At 37.1% G+C, this 18,863-nt stretch overlaps 1 protein-coding gene across 2 annotated transcripts in view; it reads right to left on the bottom strand.

Moving 5' to 3' along the window:
* Window positions 1-37: 37 nt before the first annotated feature.
* The window catches only part of mctp2b (multiple C2 domains, transmembrane 2b), a 42,141-nt gene continuing 23,315 nt past the window's right edge, over window positions 38-18,863 (bottom strand). The window contains exons 5-23 of one of the 2 annotated variants that reach the window (XM_022669891.2): window positions 14,395-14,537; window positions 14,211-14,287; window positions 14,019-14,130; window positions 13,236-13,265; window positions 12,959-13,126; window positions 12,226-12,356; window positions 11,026-11,212; window positions 9,843-9,936; window positions 9,645-9,747; window positions 9,445-9,547; window positions 7,770-7,871; window positions 7,572-7,646; window positions 7,366-7,485; window positions 5,521-5,634; window positions 4,132-4,173; window positions 3,932-4,041; window positions 3,630-3,739; window positions 3,304-3,401; window positions 38-2,012 (exon numbers count right to left, since the gene is read on the bottom strand). In XM_022669891.2, the coding sequence (XP_022525612.1) occupies window positions 1,944-2,012; window positions 3,304-3,401; window positions 3,630-3,739; window positions 3,932-4,041; window positions 4,132-4,173; window positions 5,521-5,634; window positions 7,366-7,485; window positions 7,572-7,646; window positions 7,770-7,871; window positions 9,445-9,547; window positions 9,645-9,747; window positions 9,843-9,936; window positions 11,026-11,212; window positions 12,226-12,356; window positions 12,959-13,126; window positions 13,236-13,265; window positions 14,019-14,130; window positions 14,211-14,287; window positions 14,395-14,537 (1,988 nt within the window). In that variant the 3' untranslated portion in view covers window positions 38-1,943. Of the gene's footprint in view, window positions 2,013-3,303; window positions 3,402-3,629; window positions 3,740-3,931; window positions 4,042-4,131; window positions 4,174-5,520; window positions 5,635-7,365; window positions 7,486-7,571; window positions 7,647-7,769; window positions 7,872-9,444; window positions 9,548-9,644; window positions 9,748-9,842; window positions 9,937-11,025; window positions 11,213-12,225; window positions 12,357-12,958; window positions 13,127-13,235; window positions 13,269-14,018; window positions 14,131-14,210; window positions 14,288-14,394; window positions 14,538-18,863 lie in introns of both variants that reach the window. The other variant, XM_007246135.3, reaches the window with a different exon arrangement.

Below are 18,863 nucleotides of genomic sequence, written 5' to 3'. Positions count from 1 at the left end.
CTAAGAACAATGAAAACAGTAAAAAAAAAAATGAAACTTTGTGATCCAAGCTGTTTATTAAGTAGATCACAACATTTCATTCCGGTCCACTTAGTGAACTGCATCACTGCAGCATTTCCTCTGTGCAAAAATTCCAACATTAAATGCGATTAATAAAACATGCTGCAGTAACATTGGAATCAATAGGCTACTCATTAGTTGTACATTCATAAACGGAGCTTATTAAAATGATTAAAAGAGTGAATGTAAATTAAAGATTGTATTTGTCACTAAACTCCATCTCAATACAACTTTACTATAGTACAAGTAGATGCATATTCTGTAAGGAAAGTGCAGTTTATCTTTAGTTCTATTTACAATAATACAGAATACACACATAAGGCACTTGCATATATATATATATATATATACAACTGGGTATGTATGTGCCATTGTAGATTTGTTTGGGGGGATCCGGGTAAAGTATCTGTACATTTATAATGATGCCTGATCATTAAAAAGGCTGAAGAGTACAAAAATATATATTTACATAAATATTCCAAAATCTCTCAAAGTTACATTATCATTTAGAACCTAGAAAAAAACCCACTTAATCTCACCATGTACTATAGAATCTTTACATGCAGCAACTGTGAGTATATATGTGCATTAAATCATATATAACTTTATATTGCACTCTCTCATAAAACATCGGATTCAGAGATTCACAGGTGGATTCCCATGCATGTGATAAAATCAGGGTAACAGACTGCATCAGGTTCAACCAGTTACAATCAAACCTGCATCCACAGAGGCAAACTACCTACACACATTCCAAAAAGTCACAACTTTTAGCAAGACTGTTTGATTATTTAACTGATTTCCAGGCATTTCTACTTATAAAATAAATTTAAATGAATAAAACAGACCTTACTTTAATTTCCCTTAAGCCATGATTCTCAAAGTGGGGTCCATTGTGTATAGGGTACAGAATTTTAACACGAGCCAAAAGAAACATGTTATTAGATACACAACACCACTTCATTCATAACATCAATAAAACAAGTGCAAAAAAATAAATTCAACTATGGTGTTGCTGAGAGGTTGCTTTTGGGTTGCTTAGTGGTTGTTACGGTGTTGCTTAATGGTTTAGCCTAATTGCTTCACAGATAGTTGCTTTGGGGTCTAAGCAAGTTGCGAAGTGTTGCTGTAGTACTCCATGTTATTGTTTGGGTGTTACTAGTTATGTTACTGTATGTGTTATCATGACATAAGAAGGATGGATACATACATTTAATTCTTAGGTAAAAAATAGCTAAAAATCTCTTGCTTCATGGAAACTGTACGCCAAAACAAAAAGCTGTGAATATAGTTTGAATCACACAATAAGAATGATCATTCTGATAGCCTGACTGTAGAATGAGTTAGCTGACAATTCCAGCAGAAGTCATAGATATTAACAAATAATAATAAAACATCATAAACCATAAATTAATTAGTTAAAATCCAGGTTATTAAGCATAATTAATTTGTTCCCACTTAAATGTTACCTGGCTGCCGAAAATGAGAACCAATGCACTAGATAACATTACTTAAAATAATCAAGATACAAGTACGATATCTTGTTTAGGTTAAAAATATAAAAAATATATTAGACAGTACAATTAAAACCCAGGTCTGGCCAGAGTGTTACATTCTCCTGATCCCTGGTAAGAAAGCAGTAGTTTTTCTTTGGTTATAACCCAGCAGTATCAATGGCAATGTACACACCCCTTAGTGGAGGTCAGTTTGATTTCAAGTAGTTTAAAACAGCTTTAAAACATTAATAATCCAACAGATAATACATTTAAACACATTCTGTCCACCAGTGCTTATCTGAATAAACTCAAATTAGCAGTGAACACTAAAGGGAAGTGTAGTGTCTGCAACAGGGTCTCAGCTGATGAGATGATGAGGTGCTGGATCTACTGGATAGCTCTCTTTTTCCGGACAGGGCTGTGGATGTGACTGTGCTTCAGGTCAAAGTACTGCACCTACAGGAGTGAAGGATAAATAAAGAGCCAGAGGTTAAAAAAAGCTTTTGTCAGAACCCTGATTTTTTTTTTTTGTTTGTTTGTTTTGTAGAAACTTTTTCAATGTTTTTTCAAGGACGAGATTAGTTTCTCAGAGGGTCCTGGGGTAATTTTCGCTTTTATAGGGGGGTCCTCTGTGATTTTATTACCGTCTGAAACGACCGTGTATGCGTTTTTCTCAAGCATCCTCTAAGAAAATTACAGGCTGAATTATCTACTGTTTTTCACTGAACTCCGTGGTCCTCCGGTAATTTTAAGCCGAAAAAAAAAGCCAAAAACGTACTGGTCCTCCTGTAAAGGTGCTGCAGTGTCACTTGTGTTAATGTTTTCATTGTTAGAATGTTACTTTTAACGTTTGTATAATGTTAGTACTTGTATAGCTGGGAATGCTATGGGAAAAAACATTCACATGCTAAACATCACACATTCTGGGAGCGTAATTTTTGTAACGTTACAGGCTAACCTTCCTGGTAATGTACAACCAGTACTGCACCTAGTAGACCAAGCACACATGCAGTTTACATGTACCCACACTCAAAGGAACTCAGTAAAACCCCAATATACCTCATACTGTGCAATGCATAAATGTCCAGTAGAGAACTTTTTTTTTAAGTGCAATAGATGAAAATATTGATGTTAAATACAGCTCATGAACAAATTAAGAGACCACTTCTGTTTCTGAATCAGTTTCTCAAATAATGCAAAGAAAACAAGATCATATTCATAAAGTTTTAAGAGTTCAGAAATCAATATTTGTTGGAATAACCCTGGTTTTTAATCACAGTTTTAATGCATCTTAGCATGCTCTCCTCCAACAGTTTTACACACTGCTTTTGGATAACTTTATGCCACTCTTTGTGCAAAAATTCAAGCAGTTCAGTTTGGTTTAATGGGTTGTCATCGTCCATCTTTCTCTTGATTACATTCCAGAGGTTTTTATTTTGGTGAAATCAAAGAAACTCATCGTTTTTAAGTGGTCTCTCATTTTCTCATTCAGATCTGTATAGTTACATACTTATATTGTTAATACTTTCCTTTGCTTCTGAGTGCTTTGCTACCAATTTGCTTCTGTAACACTGTAATTTTCCCCACTGTGGGACTAATAAAGGATTGTCTTGTCCATGCCACTGTCATGTTTTATATTTAATGTTGTTCTTTATCTAACTACTGGTTTCTGTTCAGCTGCTTTTGACCTCAGTTGTAAAAAGTGCTACTCAAATTACCACAAAAACTCAGACACACATTACTTTACCTTCTGAACATCTGAAGGCACTCTGGAGAGGAAATCCATGACTTCATTATTATCAATGGCGTACGGTTTCCGCAGCTTCTTTGTGAATTTGTTTATACCTAAAAGCGAAGCAGAAAACTCATCTCAGCATCACTGCAATGATTTGTCCAGCAGGGAGCACTAGTCAGCCACTATTAGTTTTTAATTCACTGGTTTTAATAATGCAAATGAAAACCCTATTTTTTAGTGATTTAATAAAATATATATATATATTTATGACTGCTTGCATTTATGTAAGACATTGGCACCGTGGATCACTAACACGCCTCTGTTTCTATAGATCTTACCCCATAATAAAATGATGTAGCGTATCGGGATGAAGTACGTGATCACTGTGACGATGATGAGAACCAGAAAGGCCAGATTGGACAGGAATGGCACTGACCAGTTAAACATGCTAAAAAAAAATAAAACCAAGAAAAAAAGTCACATTTTGCTCCAAAAGTACAAACATCAACATTCAGAACGTCTATTAGACATAAAATGTTCATTTTAGGAAAGCAATGATATAAGAAGAATATGTAGTACTGGTACAATACAGTTATAACATTCCTCTTAATAAACATTCTAAGTGTTTATAAGTACTTACTTTTTTATTCTTTCAGCAAAGCATGCAATTTCCTCTAGTAGGTTCTGGACAGTGATGACAATCTCCTGAACCATGTGAATTTTCTCTATCAAGCCTTTCCTCTCAGATTCCTATATAAAAATAATATATTTGTACTTATTGAAAGTGTAGTGTTATTTTTAGTTGTAAGAGGTAACTGTAGTTAAAGTAAAATGGCCAACCTTCTCATCTTCATCCTCCTCATCCCCAATGTCCACACTATCCTGAAAAAGAAAGGTCAGCAATATATAAACATGTATGAGATCCTGTGCCAGTCTCAGTATGACTCAGTATAACAGTCTCAGAATAATGCAGTGACATCTTACTCCATTAACCCTTTAATTTTGAATGATTAAAAAAAACAGAACAGAACACAATATTAGCACCACTTCATTTTCTGGGCCACTATTCACAATCTCTGAAGAACATCTTAAATACATTAAAATATGGAAACTGTTGAATGCTGCGTAGAGTCCCTGAAAGCTTGCCTCTGCCTTTATTTTTACAGATATTCATTTTAAATCTAATCTACATCTGCTGCAAAGTTTTATTTGATGCCCTATTCATAAAGGCACGTACTTATGGTAATATGATTACCAAACTGCAGTATTTAAGAATGGCCAGTAGATGGATGTCTATGTTCATTAATTTTATGAAAAAAATATAAAGAACCACTACCAGATGCATACTGTATATAATGTCAAAATTTGAAAAATGTTAAAAATGGAAATGCAAGGTTTTGGAAACTAAGCTGTTTCTCTTACACAGGTAAATACACATTCACAGAGGGACAGACAGAGGGAAAGGTGTTTCAATGTGTGATGGGTGATGAGTTTCAGAAGATCATAACACAAAGCATATGCAGCATCTGTCTGAGGTTCTTACACAGAGTGATTTACAACTGACTCATGTTGCAGTGGTAGAGGAATATAGTGTTAGCTGTAGGGTGGGAATCACGATACATTGCCCACAATAACGATATTACGATACTGTGATACTCAATACATCACAAGACAATACTCTGCAATACTTACTAAAGGGAGTAAAATACTCCTTAATAAACAAATACCAGAAATTATCGATTTATTTATATCAGTTTTACAAAATTTAACAACTAGTATTCTTCACCGCAGGTTTAACCTATTCTTTAGATTAATGCTACCATGTGCAGTAACTTTATTATGTCAAACTGGGAGGCGAGTCTTGAGGAGTTAAGTGCCTATGTATGAGTAATAATATAGATATTTGACACCACATATCAATAATGTACTGCAAACAAAAGCAATACAATATATCACAATTTTATTATTTTGTGCTACCCCTAGCCTGTGAAATTATTGTCTAGTCTGCCACAGCAAAGGCAGTTTTGCTACCCACAATTCAACCCACCACTCACAAGCTTCTGGGAACTCAAGACTTCCTGTTTACAGTTTCAAACAGGCCACGTGTCCATTCCAGAGAAACATAAAAGCTGAGCTGATTGGTCAATGTTGCCATCACTTATTAGTACAAAACCCCTGACTGTAGCAGAGCTCAATCAGCTATGCTAAAGGTGTTTAAGTAGCTCTCACCAGTTCTAGGCAGACCCTCTCACTGGCGATCTGTAGGTAGTTCCATATGAGCAGGAGCACCAGGAACAGGGGCAGCATGTAGAACTCCCAGTACCACACCGTCAGAACAAAGACCTGCAGGAAGAGAAAAGGCCAGAGATAAGGGCAGGGACTTATAACAGTTACTGAAATGCACAAAGCTATAGTTTGTTGTAATCTTGGGCATAATGGGGGTCTTTTCCTATGTTGACTAATCTCAGAGTAATTAGTGTGGTAGGTTTGGTCATAATGACAAAAGCAGGAGTGGCCTCAGCTTGTGATAAAATGTGGTGAACTAATTGCTAACTGCTGATGAACGCCTGGGATATCGGTCAACAACTGCCACAGACTGAAGTGTTACATCCTGCCTGCTTAAGAACAACAAGCCACATCAATAAAGAGAGGTCTAGACTCTGGATTATGTCCTGTTTAGGTCCAAGTTAAATTCAGTCTAGTTTATGTTACATCCACTCTTGATTCTGTGTTATGTTTAGTCTAGTTTTGAGTTTTATTCCTGGCTAGATTCCATGTTATGTCTAATCTTGATTTTGTTTTATGTCCAGTCTAGTTTTATGTTACATCCAGTCTAAGCCTTGTGTTATTAATACACTATGTTATTCATCCAGACTAGTTTTGTGTTACATTTTAATATTTGGTGTTACATGCTGTCTAGATATGTTACATCCACTTTCTATGTTTTTTTTGCTATGCCCATTCTAGGTCCATGTTACATCTAGCCATCTCATCTGGGTTCTGTGTTATGTCCACTCCATGTGAGGTTCAGTCTATAGTCCTGTCCGGACGGGATTAGTTTCTCAGGGGGGCGTCAGTGAAAAATATTTCACACTTCTACTCTGTGATAAAACTCTTGCATCCGGACTGCAATTGAAAAAACAAACAAACGAAAAAAAAAACAGGAGCACCAGTGAGTCTTTTGGCTTCTCGGTCATGTGACATCGCGTCCATTTCCACTCGCCTTTGTGTTTACATGGATCTTTGTGGAAACGCACGCCTAAAGTGTAATTCTATTCTATTCTAAAGCCATTCTATTAGACGCAAGGTAATGAAGCTCTAAATTACTAAAATTACCGGAGTTCAGGGAAAAACGGTGGGTAATTCTGCCTAATGTTTATATACATGGTCGTTCCAAGCAGTAATAAAATCAAAGAGGACCCCCTATAAAAGAGAAAATGACCCCAGGACCCCCTGAGAAATTAATCCCGTACAGATAGGGCTTAAGTTCAATATCATGTCTTGCCTAGACTCTGTGTGCATCCATACTAAATGATCTGGGTTATGTCCAGCCTAAATTCCAGGTTATATTCAGTCTATGCTCCTTTTTATGTCCAGCATAGGTTCCTAGTTTACATCTCATCTGTTTTGTGTTACATCTGGTCCAGATTCGGTGTTGCATCCAACTGGATGTCCACTTTCTGTGGTGTATTCACTCTTGGTTCCATTTTACACCCAGTTTAAGTTACATGTAACATCCAGTCTAAGTTTAGTGTTATGTCTAGTCTAGATTCTGTGTGATCAGACTAAATGATGTGTATTCTGTCCAGTCGAGTTTGATGTTGCATCCACTCTACGCCTTGTTTTTTGTTACATTCTGTGTTATATCTCATCTAGATTCTGTGTTATGTCCACTCTAGGTTTTGTATTTCAGTCAGTCTAGGTTTAATGCATTGTTTTGTCTATGTTCCTTTGTGTTGCCCAGTACAGGTTACATGTTACACCCAGTCCAGTTTATGTGTTACGTCCAATTTTACATTTCATATCACAGCCAGTAAAGGATCTCTGCTATTTCCAGTCTACAGTCAGGCTTACCATGAATGCAATGATACTCCGCTGAACACTCTCCCACTGGAAGCAGCTTTTGATGGACTGCAGGACTTGATTCACTGCTCTGTAGATGTTCCTCACACGTACAACGTTTCTAGTCAGGACCTACCAGAAAAAAGCTAACTTAAGCTACCAGGACCACACAGTCATTTATTCAAATTATTTTACGCTACTATATTTTAGAGTTGTACCTTTTTGGAAAATTTTGGATTGTCCTCCATAAACTTCCTCTCCCTTGGGTTGAAAGTCCTGAGGCTTGCTTTGATCTGATTTGAATTGGGGAAAATGGTTCAGAAAAAAGTGAAACTTCAACCAGAATGTGAAATAATTACCACAAATTTTAAAGACGCTGGCCAGTGTGTTAAATGCTGGGTTTAAATGAGGCTTACAGGATTGAAGATAACTTCAAGCTCCAGTAATATGGTTCCTTTGGAGAAACTCCCCAAGTCCTCTTTCTTTAATGGGCAAGAAATCATTTGTCCATTGTGTATCTGTTGGAAACAGAAGAAGGATATTTTTTTAATCTTGGGATAATACATACAGGTCCTGCCAGCATGAAAGCATTCGAATAAGCTTCTTATCAGCACTTTTGATCTTAGTGATTATACTTAAATGCTCCATTCTCTCTTGAGGCCCACTTTTGCCATCTGTGTATGTTTATCTACTTAAAAAACAGTTGTAGTTACTTCTTTTAATTGAAATGTTTAGTAATGATATATGTAGGTCACATATTTTGAGTGGGTGAACTTTGTGTTCTTTGTCGTGCTTTAATAAGCAGCTTAGGCATGAACGCACAAGGCTATAATACTATAGGCTGAATAAATGGAAGGTTACGCACTATACTGCCTAAAGTGTTTGCTTGTCTGCTTTTGTATGGTATGAATGGAGTGCCATCCCATTCTTAATCCACAGAGTTTTATATGATGTTGGCCCACCTTCTGCAGCTATAACAGCTTCTACTCATCTGGGAAGGCTTTATGCAAGGTTTATTAGTGTGTTTATGGGATTTTTTGACCATTTGTGAGAAATACTGACCATATACTAATATTATTCCATTATCATTGTGCATCAATTGCTCTAGAATAGTGATGTGCATTACACCAATGCATCAAACTCTTTGTATTTGGTGATGTGAGCCTTGGATGCAACTACATGAAAAAAAATCATTATATGAAGATCTCTACACACTGTTTTTGAGCTATTCTTAAAGCTACGTTAAGGTCTGAGGCGATTCTGATTGGACATGCCTTAGCATATTGTCAATTTGTCTATTACAGGTAGTCTTTGGCAACCACAATTACTCAACCAAATAATTTACACCATATATAGACACATATTCTAACTCATATTACAGTGTATGTGCTAGGACTTCATTTACACAAGCCTGAAGATGGCAATGCACATTAACAGCAGCAGTGAGAAACATTTTAATTTTTAAATTGCAAATGTTTTCAATTGAAAAACCTTTCTAACCAAAGCTTAAACTATTTTAATCCATCATTCTTTCTTTTCTTTTTTCTCTGTTTACCTTTTGCCTCTGTAATTGTAATTGCAATCTCATGATGTTTCATACCCGTCTGCATGCAGTAGCAAAACTTGAGCTGTGATGAGCCACAGAAACAATGCATTGTTCTGTGTTGCTATGTCTGCAGGGATGTTAAAAGTGTTCAATGCGAAACAGCAGCATATAAGTGCATGTTAGCAAGACAAATGGATGGCAGGAGAAATACTTCTAAAACCTAGAAACATTTCTTTGACACAGCATGTGCACAGTCTGTTAGCTAAATGGGATTGGGGCAGGTATACTGTACTATATTGTGTATGTAATTGTCAAAGATACAATTTCACCTTGTATGTGTATTTGTATATACTGTATTGCATGTGAATTGAAGAGCCCCCCCTCTTTTTTAAAAATAACTTCTTTGAACTTGAACCTGTATAAACCAAGAAAAATAAACATTTGAATTCCAAAAAAAAGTGTTTAATGCATCTTAAGTAGTTAGTCCAGCAACGCAGAGACTTGTTCAGAATCTGAGTAAAGTACAGTAGATTTCCGTTACTTACTGAAAGCACAGGAATGGCCACTTTCCCCAGGAAGTCCGGGGCCTTGTCTCCATCCTCGTCAAAGACCGTCACTTCCAGGATATCATGAATGTCTTTGATTGGACTGAACACACAAACAAATCAGACATTTCAGCACCACACAAGTAGCCTTTTATTACAACATTTCTAAGCTGCTAATGGAAAACAATGCGGCCACTCACAATGTGAAGACTTTATCCCACTCAGGGTTCAGCGTTTTGTAGACTGTGTGAGTCTGCAGCCGGTCGTTCCCCAACTCCAGAACACAGAATGGATCACTCTTTCCTACGAAGAGAGAGTGTACTCTATCACTGATATTCCGCTAGTGATCATGTTTATTTAGAACTACGTAAGCAGGAATTCTGCAATAGAACATTTACCATTTAAATCTGCAGCCATGAGATCTGATGCTTTGATCACTTTGACCTGAAGGAAACCAACATCCCGGACGTTCTTGAAGGAGTTCCTCAAACTCTGAGGAGACAGAAAATTACATCTTCACATTAGATTAAGTAGGCGATTTTATTACAGGGTGAAGAAAGAAAGTGTTTTAATGTTTCAGGGCTTACAGAGTAGATTCACCACTCATAATATCAGATCTCCCACCCTCTCGGCACATTTGACCAGAGTGTTAGAGGATCGATAATGAGCATCTTTGCAGAGTGCTGACAAAATGTCTTGAGGTGAGAGAGAGACTCAGACTTAAGTCTGTTTTTTCCAGTGTGTTCAAACTGAACTGCTTGATTTTTTGCACCAGGAGTGCAGGCATAAATTTATCCAAAAGCAGTGTGTAAGACTGGTGGAGGAGAACAAGATGCATGAAAACTGGAATTAAAAGCCAGGGTTATTCCACCAAATATTGATTTCTGAAATCTTAAAACTTTATGAATATGAACTTGTTTGCTTTGCATTATTTGAGGTCTGAAAGTTCTGCCTCTTTTTTTTTATTTCAGCCATTTCTAATTTTCTGCAAATAAATGCTCTAAATGACAATATTCATATTTGAAATTTTGGAGAAATGTTGTCTGTAGTTTATAGAAGAGCTGTATTATAAAAACATCTGTGCTGGTTGAAAACTGAATTTTAATGGCAACATATTGATTGGAATGTTATTCATTTGATTTATTCTTTTAAAAGCTCTACGCATGAATTAGTTGTTATTAATTAAGCCACAACAAACTAATTTGTGATGGAATCGTATTTTGTATAAGGATAGTTTGAAACTAACTAGTGTTAAAGTTTACACACAAACTTAAAAAGGCAGAATTTAGGCAGAACTGCTGCAACTCATGCCAGATGTTTAAATATGTTCAAAATTATACAAAGGTTTTCTCGGGATACAAAAAAAATAAACGATTTAAATATATGTGTATATGTCAAATTTCCCTAACAGTTCAAAAATTATTGATTGGTGATGCAGATTTGCACTGCAGCTATGAGTCTAAGGTAGATAGTAAGCAGTTTTCTATAGCACAAATGTGACTGCCTTAAACTACAGTGTGTTAGTGATTGGTCTTCATATAGTTCCTTTAATGAAGGGAAATAAAAGCGGATAGTACGCACATATTTACTCAGCATGTTGTCTCTTTCATTTGCCTCCTCCAGCGGTGGAGCACACAGGTCAGTGACGGACACACCGGTACATGAAGTTAAGGTCACCAGAAACACCACCCTGCCTCGGCCCAGCTCCAGGGCAGAGGTGAACAGCTGGGGCTTGTTCACAGACAACATGGAGAGGTTTACTTCACACCTGCAAACACACACAAAACACACACACACACACACGGTCATTTATACCCATAGGTGCTAAAAGAAGATAAAATGTGTGAGATATAACACATTACCCTGACTTGGTTTCATGAGATTAAAATCTTTAGTCCAACCATTAACCACATTTGTGTAACACCCTTTATTTATAACTTCTTTTACACCAAGCAGTTAAGTAACAAGATGATGGCAAAACATCTCATCTTGTTAAGATCAGAGCACAAAAGTTTCTATAGCAAATATAGCACATCGTACAATATGTATGATATCTTACTTATTTTTACACCTTGCTCATGCATTGTTTAAATAGCAACAATATATATATCTCCGCAGGTAGACGTGATAGTCTAGAAAGGAGATGTGTTTAGGTAAATTTCTGGTGTATTGCTATCTTGGCTGTGGAAAACACGGGTGTGCCGCTGACTGAAATAAACCTAGACAGAAGTTAAGATTGCTATCTTGGCAGTGAATTGTATACCCCACTTGTTACACACACATGAACAAGCAGCACTACAATTAACGAGTATGAACATGAACAGGTAGCTGTGCTCCTAAAATAGCAATGTGTCAAAGGCAGAGCACACCTGGCTCTTAAAGGGAAGAGCAAGTGACAAAATGATTGGTGTATTGCATGTTTTGCCAAAAACACATCCATGATTATTTAAGTCAATTAATAGATGCTTTTTGCACATTTTGAGTCGACATGGTATATTTTTTCCATTATTACGATACCCCTAAATCAAGCTGAGGGGTAAACAGATAATAGCTCTTCTATAAATCGATACAATAGGGCCCTCTAACTATAAAAATGCAGAGATTAAAGGAAAAAAAAATATGGAAGAACTGTGCTGAAAAGCTGGGGAATGACAAATATGTTCTACAATATGTTTTTTAGGTGCATCTTAGTCAGTTATATAGTCACATATTCCAAATAAAAACGTGTTCCTTGGGAAACGGCCTTTAGTGTGAAAATAAAAAAGCATTCACAAAACTCACATTCCATAACATTCTTCATTTTTCCTTCCCTCTTTGGACCAGACACCCAGCTCCAAAATGTTTGATCCCTCGAGGTACTGGTTGAAGTCAAACCTCTCTCTCCACTGAGGGTTGGGCCTTTTGCACTGAGACTGTAAAGATGAATGACAGCCTAAGTACTACTGATTTCCTGTGATGTTGAATTAATTCCTTACCGTACTTTATTTCTGTCAAACTTCCAGTACCTCTAGTGTCAACACTATCACAAAGCACTAACAATTCTTAACAGTTGGTACAAAGTTCTTTACATAAAGTGCACTTCTCTTTTTCTCCAAATGTACCTTTGATGATTGGGGGAAAATAGGTTCAGAACACCTTTACTTCCACAGTTCCCCTGAACTGCTGTATATTTATAACATTTTAAGCTATAGAAAAAGACAGAACCAGAAAAATGCTGTACATCTTCTCATAGCCTTACAAACATTTTCTTATAAACTTCCTTGTGGACTTGTTGCTCAGTGTTAATATACATTTAGAAAATAAACTTCTGCTAGCCGTTTTAAATTAAAACTGCTGATGTTTTCAATCATATATATACCCCAAGTCATATAACACTTTTTGTTGGATTTGTTTCTCAAGACAATAATCAAACAACCAATCTACACTGTAAATAAGTGTGTGTGTGTAAACCTCAACAGCATTTGCCATATTTATAAGACCGTAAAAAAATGTTAAAAGCGCAGCTACTACTGACCTTGCTCCTGAATTTCTGGTCTCCTAGTCTGAAGCGCACAAACACATCTCCTTGTCCATCTACAGGCAGATTCTGACCCTCCACCAGTGTAATGGTCAGAACTCCTGTCCACAGCTGGCTCTTCTTCAGAGACTCTGACAGGCGCTTGGTCTGTGGTGATGAGCCCGACTGCAACACATAATGCAAAGATTACTGTTTACTGCACTATGCAACACTCAAGAAGATTTCAAGATTTCCATTTATCAGTTCGTTTTAAAACATTATAGACTGTTCTTACCTTTTGGTTTTGTTTTCCTTTTGGAGTCCACTTCTTCACATAGAAAAAAGAAATCAAATGATGAATCTTACATTCATTTAAGACTGCGACAAGCATTTTAAGTGACTTTTTTCAGTATATCAGACGTTCAATTGAAGTGTTTCTTTTGGGGGACTTCTTAAAAATTTCCCACACCTGTAAAATTTGTGAGGTGTTATCTTGTCAGTGAGGCTAACCCCTGGCTAGTGTGCTCATGGCAAGGCAAAATGAAATGATTGACCCGAGTGTGAGTGAGGCATGATAGTGGGTGACCGGTGGATGGGACATTGCATTTCCATAGCTGTGCAGACATTTAACATTCCAGGAATACATCACAGAAGGCATTACCATCCACAGTGGACAGCGCAATGATTGATAATGATTGTGACCAGCAGTGTCTGGCTGGAATTGTCCATCTTACCAGAAAAGGGAATTCAATACATTTAATGCAGCAGGCCCCAGAGGCATATTCTGTAGGCCAGTGCTGTGTCCTATAGCTCCCATAAGACATGGCAAAAATCATGGGACACTATGCTAGTTCCTGTCTTATGACTTTTGGCATGTCAGTGTATACAGTCAGTTTTCTATATAGTTTGACTGCTTTATGACATTTGGGGACAAAAAGGGTAGAAAAAGGTTCTCATATAGAAAACTGCTTAAACCATTTAACTACAAATGTCAGTCTATTGCCGTTTTCCTTATAATTAAGATAAACTAGCGCTTCTAAACACTTTTCTGTTGTTTTGACAGATTTGTGTTCCTTACATTTTTCTTGCTGTCTCCATCTCTGACTGACAGACAGATATCAACAACTATCACTCCCATATGATCCTCCAGACTGTTGGGGTCATCAAGTGGCAGCACCATTTCTACTGGCCTGTAGAAAACAATTAAAGATGTAAACACTGTGCTGTACACTGTAAACAATGGCTCAAAAATAATATTCTATTCACCCACTTCTCAAGTTCCAGATCACTTAGAACAACACTGCTGGATCCCATGAAGTCATCTGTGGTAAGATCTCGATCATAGACCTGAACATGACAAATACAGTAGGGTGTTAGGGATCAAATCTGCTGATACTGTGTGGATTAGTGCAAACACACACCTTCCAAATTAAAATATACACATACATACATACCTTGATATCAAGTTTCTGTTGTAGATCACGGATAGGGTATGAAAATGACTCATTCCAGACCGGGTTGAGATTTTTGTACACCACTTTGCTTTTGTACAGCGTCTTCCCGTCGAGCTTAAACTTTACATATGGATCACTTGTACCTAGAAAAGAGACACATTCAAGACGTATGGTTAGTTAAAGAAGCAGGAGATCAGATCATGGGTTCTTGGCCAAAATTAGTGACTTATATACACACCTATCAAGCATTATATTATGATTACCTTCTTGTTTTTTTTTTCAGCTCTACTGAGCTGATATCGGATCACTTTGTAGTTATATAATTATAGATCGTAGACCTGTCCATTTGTTATTCTCATTTCACCCTGTTCTTTAAATGATCAGGAACCCACAGAACCACCACAGTGAATGTATAATTTAAAAAGTAGGTCATTCATTCTGATGTTTTCATTGCTGTAAAACATTCTGGTAAGATATTTGGTCTGCTGTTAAACACATATTTGAAGTCAAGATTTTGGAAAGGCCTGCTTTATTCATTCCTCAACCACCCTATTGCATAGTATTAACTGGCAGATAAAAGCAGATATGCCAATCCATTTGGTGCAATATAGCTTTACGCTTAGACAATATATATTATATATATTACATATGGCGATAAGGGGCAAAGAGCACCTTCTACCCACTCAAAGAGAGCAAGGCCAATTTTTGCTCTCTCAAGGCTCCAGCAGCTGATGGCAGGCTGCATGACCGGGATTCAAACTAGCGATCTCCGGATCGTAATGGCAGCGCTTTAGGCCGCTGGACCACTCTGCCACCAATTTTAGACAATATTGCAGACACAACAACAGGCCATCTTACAACCTCCAACATGTTTCACAGATGATAAGGGGAGAGGTTGAGGCCTTCAACCCCAAAAACAATTTAACAGTGTTTAGGTTCATGCACAATTTATGGCAGTATGGAATTATTATTTGCACTTCCAGCATTCTAATTATGTTTCAGTTGCCATTCGTGTGAACATGAGTATATAAAATAGTCTGCGGCTATTACACTTCAGCTCTATTTTCTGCTGTTCACCACGACACAAACCACCAAAACCATGCAGAACACACTCCCGGAAAGTTTCTCCACTCATAAGTCAGAGCTGGTTAAAACTGAAAGTATTACAGACTAGTCTAACCTTCTGATTGGTGTGCTGCAGCAGGAATCTGGGTTAAATCTGCAGTTAAACAGCACATTGAAAATGAAGAGAAATAAACACACTACAGCAAATGGATTGGAAACATACTAATTCACAGCATATTGACAACAACATAAATGGTTACATCCCATAAGTAGCCTAAAACGAGACGAGTTCAGGGTGTCATTCAAATTGGATCTTAATATTATTTAATCAGTCAAATAAAGCACAATTACTAGCTAAGCACAGGTAACAGGTGACTGGAAATAACTGGCCTTACAGATGGTCTATAGAGAGTCATAACACTCAGCTTTTCAAAGGCTGCTTTAGGCCTTTTTCTCACCTGCAATTAATAAGGGTCTTGGTGATCCGAACACAATGACGTAGCCGTTCACACCTAGCATTTTGAATGCGTCGCATGTGAACACTTGTGACTAGATGTCACACAACATTTAGACTGCAGGAGGAGGAGGAGGAGGAGGGCAGGTCACAATAAGATTCCCCATCCTTCCAGTCAGTAATCGAAAATGGTACAAAATCCAGTGTACAAAATGTAGCGCCTTTAAGGAAAGCAATTCTAGCATTGTTTAAATATATACAGTATAGTGTAGAAGTATTTTGTAAAAAAAAAATCATATAAATTATATACTGTTTAAAAAAAAGAGGGGGAGATTTTTATCAAACAATTAATTGATTAACAGCTGGTAAACTGAGCTTTGTAAATGGATTTTTTTTTTTTTTTCAATTTACAAAGCCTTTGTCTGTAGTAAAGCAGTACTGGAACTGATGGTGTTACTGCACTCTATACTGCAGCATTTGCACACTGACACACAGCACATTCACACTTACATCATCATAACTGGAAAAAGACACAGAAAAACAGATAACTCGTAGATAAATTACAGAAGAAGCCAGAGTGCTGTGAGTACTGTTTCCTACACATTCAAATTACTCACTGGACTAAGAAGAATTAGAGGTCAGGTTAAAGGTGAAGTGCAGTAAAAAAAAAAAAAAAAAAAAAAAAATTACTAAAATAAGAGAAAAAAGTACTCAACATAAAAAACACACAAAACCATCCTCTTCTATTCCCCTCAGTGTGATGATGAATTATAGTAAACTTAATTGATACTGTTGAGTACTTTTTTCTCTTATTTTAGTAATTTTATTTATTTTTTATTTTTTTACTGCACTTCACCTTTAACCTGACCTCTAATTCTTCTTAGTCCAGTGAGTAATTTGAATGTGTACAGTGCACAAAACACAATAAATGATTTTCATAAAATATAAAAAAAAACTAAACCAAAGAACAAAGAAAAACAAAGACGTGCTTTTGTTAAACCGTAATAATAGTTACACACTGCCTGTATTTTTAAGCTGTGCTCTGTTATTGATTAATTAGTCACCTGATCATTTCTCAGAGCAACACCGTGCTGGTGTTCACTTTCCCAACACCAGCACTTGCCTCATAGCCGTTGTGTCCTCAGGAAACGATGAGGTTTGAAGTTGCTGTCACTTCTGAAGCTGCAACCACCACATCCTCCTTCACGTCAGTGTGAGGTTGCACGTTATATAGACATATTTAAAGTAACATGCTAGTTTACAAGTTTATAGATTAGTACTTTATTTATTATAACTTATTGTACTTCTGATTCAGATGCAGAATCAGTCTTTGTGTGCTGAAGAACATGAAGATCTGAGATGTTAATGGGTAATGTGTAGCAGTGTGACGAGACACTCATCTCACGAGACAAGACACGATATTGGGTTCATGAGACGAGAACGAGACGAGATTTTAACAACATATACAGTATTGTGCAGTATGTTTTAGGCACCTGCGGGAATTTCAGTAAAGAAAAAGCTTCTTATCTGTGAAGTAAGTGTTTATTAGCTCAGTAAAACACTACTAGCATTACAATAATTACAAACAACAATAAATAATAAAATAAAATAATCTCTTAATCTCTCCTCATCTGAGTTTAATAGAGTTATTTTTTATTTCTCATCATATCAACACCTGGTTTGGTAAATCAAATCTTACTGATGGTAAATCAGGTGAGCTGCTCACGGAACTGAACATATACACATGCTGGCTGAGGAGCATCCAGGAGAAATCTGGAAGTACACTTTGTTCTTCAGCTTGGCTCACAGGATATAACATACTTAGTTAAAAATGAGAATTCCTTGTTATATTTTACTGTATGTATGTTTATTTGCATCTGTTTAAATGATATGTGGTGTTTTTTCAGGTAAAACACTCATATTGCTGAGATAAATGGATTGGTGTAATTTGCTTTGGTGACCAAAACATTTGCACAGTACTGTATATTTTTTAATTTCAAAGTTAAAATATATGATTGAAAATATGTTTATTTGTCTGCAGCTGGTTTTGTATGATCTGTATGATCTCTTCAGATTTTTTCTTAACTGTATGTAATTAAATTATGATTTGAATTATCGATTAGCAGAACAAATTGTTCTGCCCAATTACAGACAAGGGGGTCTGAAGTCCCCACCTTCTGCTCCGTAAACATTTAATTCCTACCATATTTCGTTCATATTCTCCCCAGTATGGTTCTGAACATAACAGAGAATGTTATAGCCACAGATTTTTCTGGATGAATGGATGGATGGATGGCTCAGCTTGCTAGATCCGGCTACACCAATATAAACCTACATGCAACAGTGTGAGCAGCAGCGAACTCACCAATGAGAGACAAATCTGGGGCAACAAGAGAGATTTGTCGCCTGCCAGTGTGAAAGCAGGGTTCGTGTTGGGGCATTTCTCGGGGGGTACTTAGGAATGAAGACTGGGCAATGCATGGTAATTATTCCTGATAAGACATTCTAGTTGTTAAAGCTCACCTTCCGCGAAAATCCGATTTTTCTTGTTTTTTGTGGAATACAGTAGGTCTCTCCGAGTTGAATGTGTACACCTGCACATTAAACTGTTTTGCAGCCCCCATTGTCTGCAGGAGCTAAGCAAAGAAATCCCCCCTCCCCCCCTCCGAAAAACGGGTGAATTTTGAATTATCTTTCTGCCTACGTAGGCAGAAACTCACAGACCAGCCCACCTTGGCTCGAGAAACTCCCAGAGGCGGAGCTGAAGCGACGCAACATCACCGCTCATCAGTTAGGAGGTGGGAGGCAGTGAGCGGCAGAGCGGTGGAGGGGCGTCCAGAGCCGTCGCAGTGCTCCTAGCCAATCAGAGGAGAGATATTTGCATGCTGTTTGCATGTATGAATATTCATGAGCAAAGCTGGAATCCGGTCATTTTGGACACACCCCTAAA

The sequence above is a fragment of the Astyanax mexicanus genome, chromosome 16, assembly GCF_023375975.1.
Source record: "Astyanax mexicanus isolate ESR-SI-001 chromosome 16, AstMex3_surface, whole genome shotgun sequence".
NCBI lineage: Eukaryota > Metazoa > Chordata > Actinopteri > Characiformes > Acestrorhamphidae > Astyanax > Astyanax mexicanus.
The sequence above is the reverse complement of the archived record's forward strand: the minus strand, read 5'-3'. Positions and strand labels throughout refer to the sequence as shown.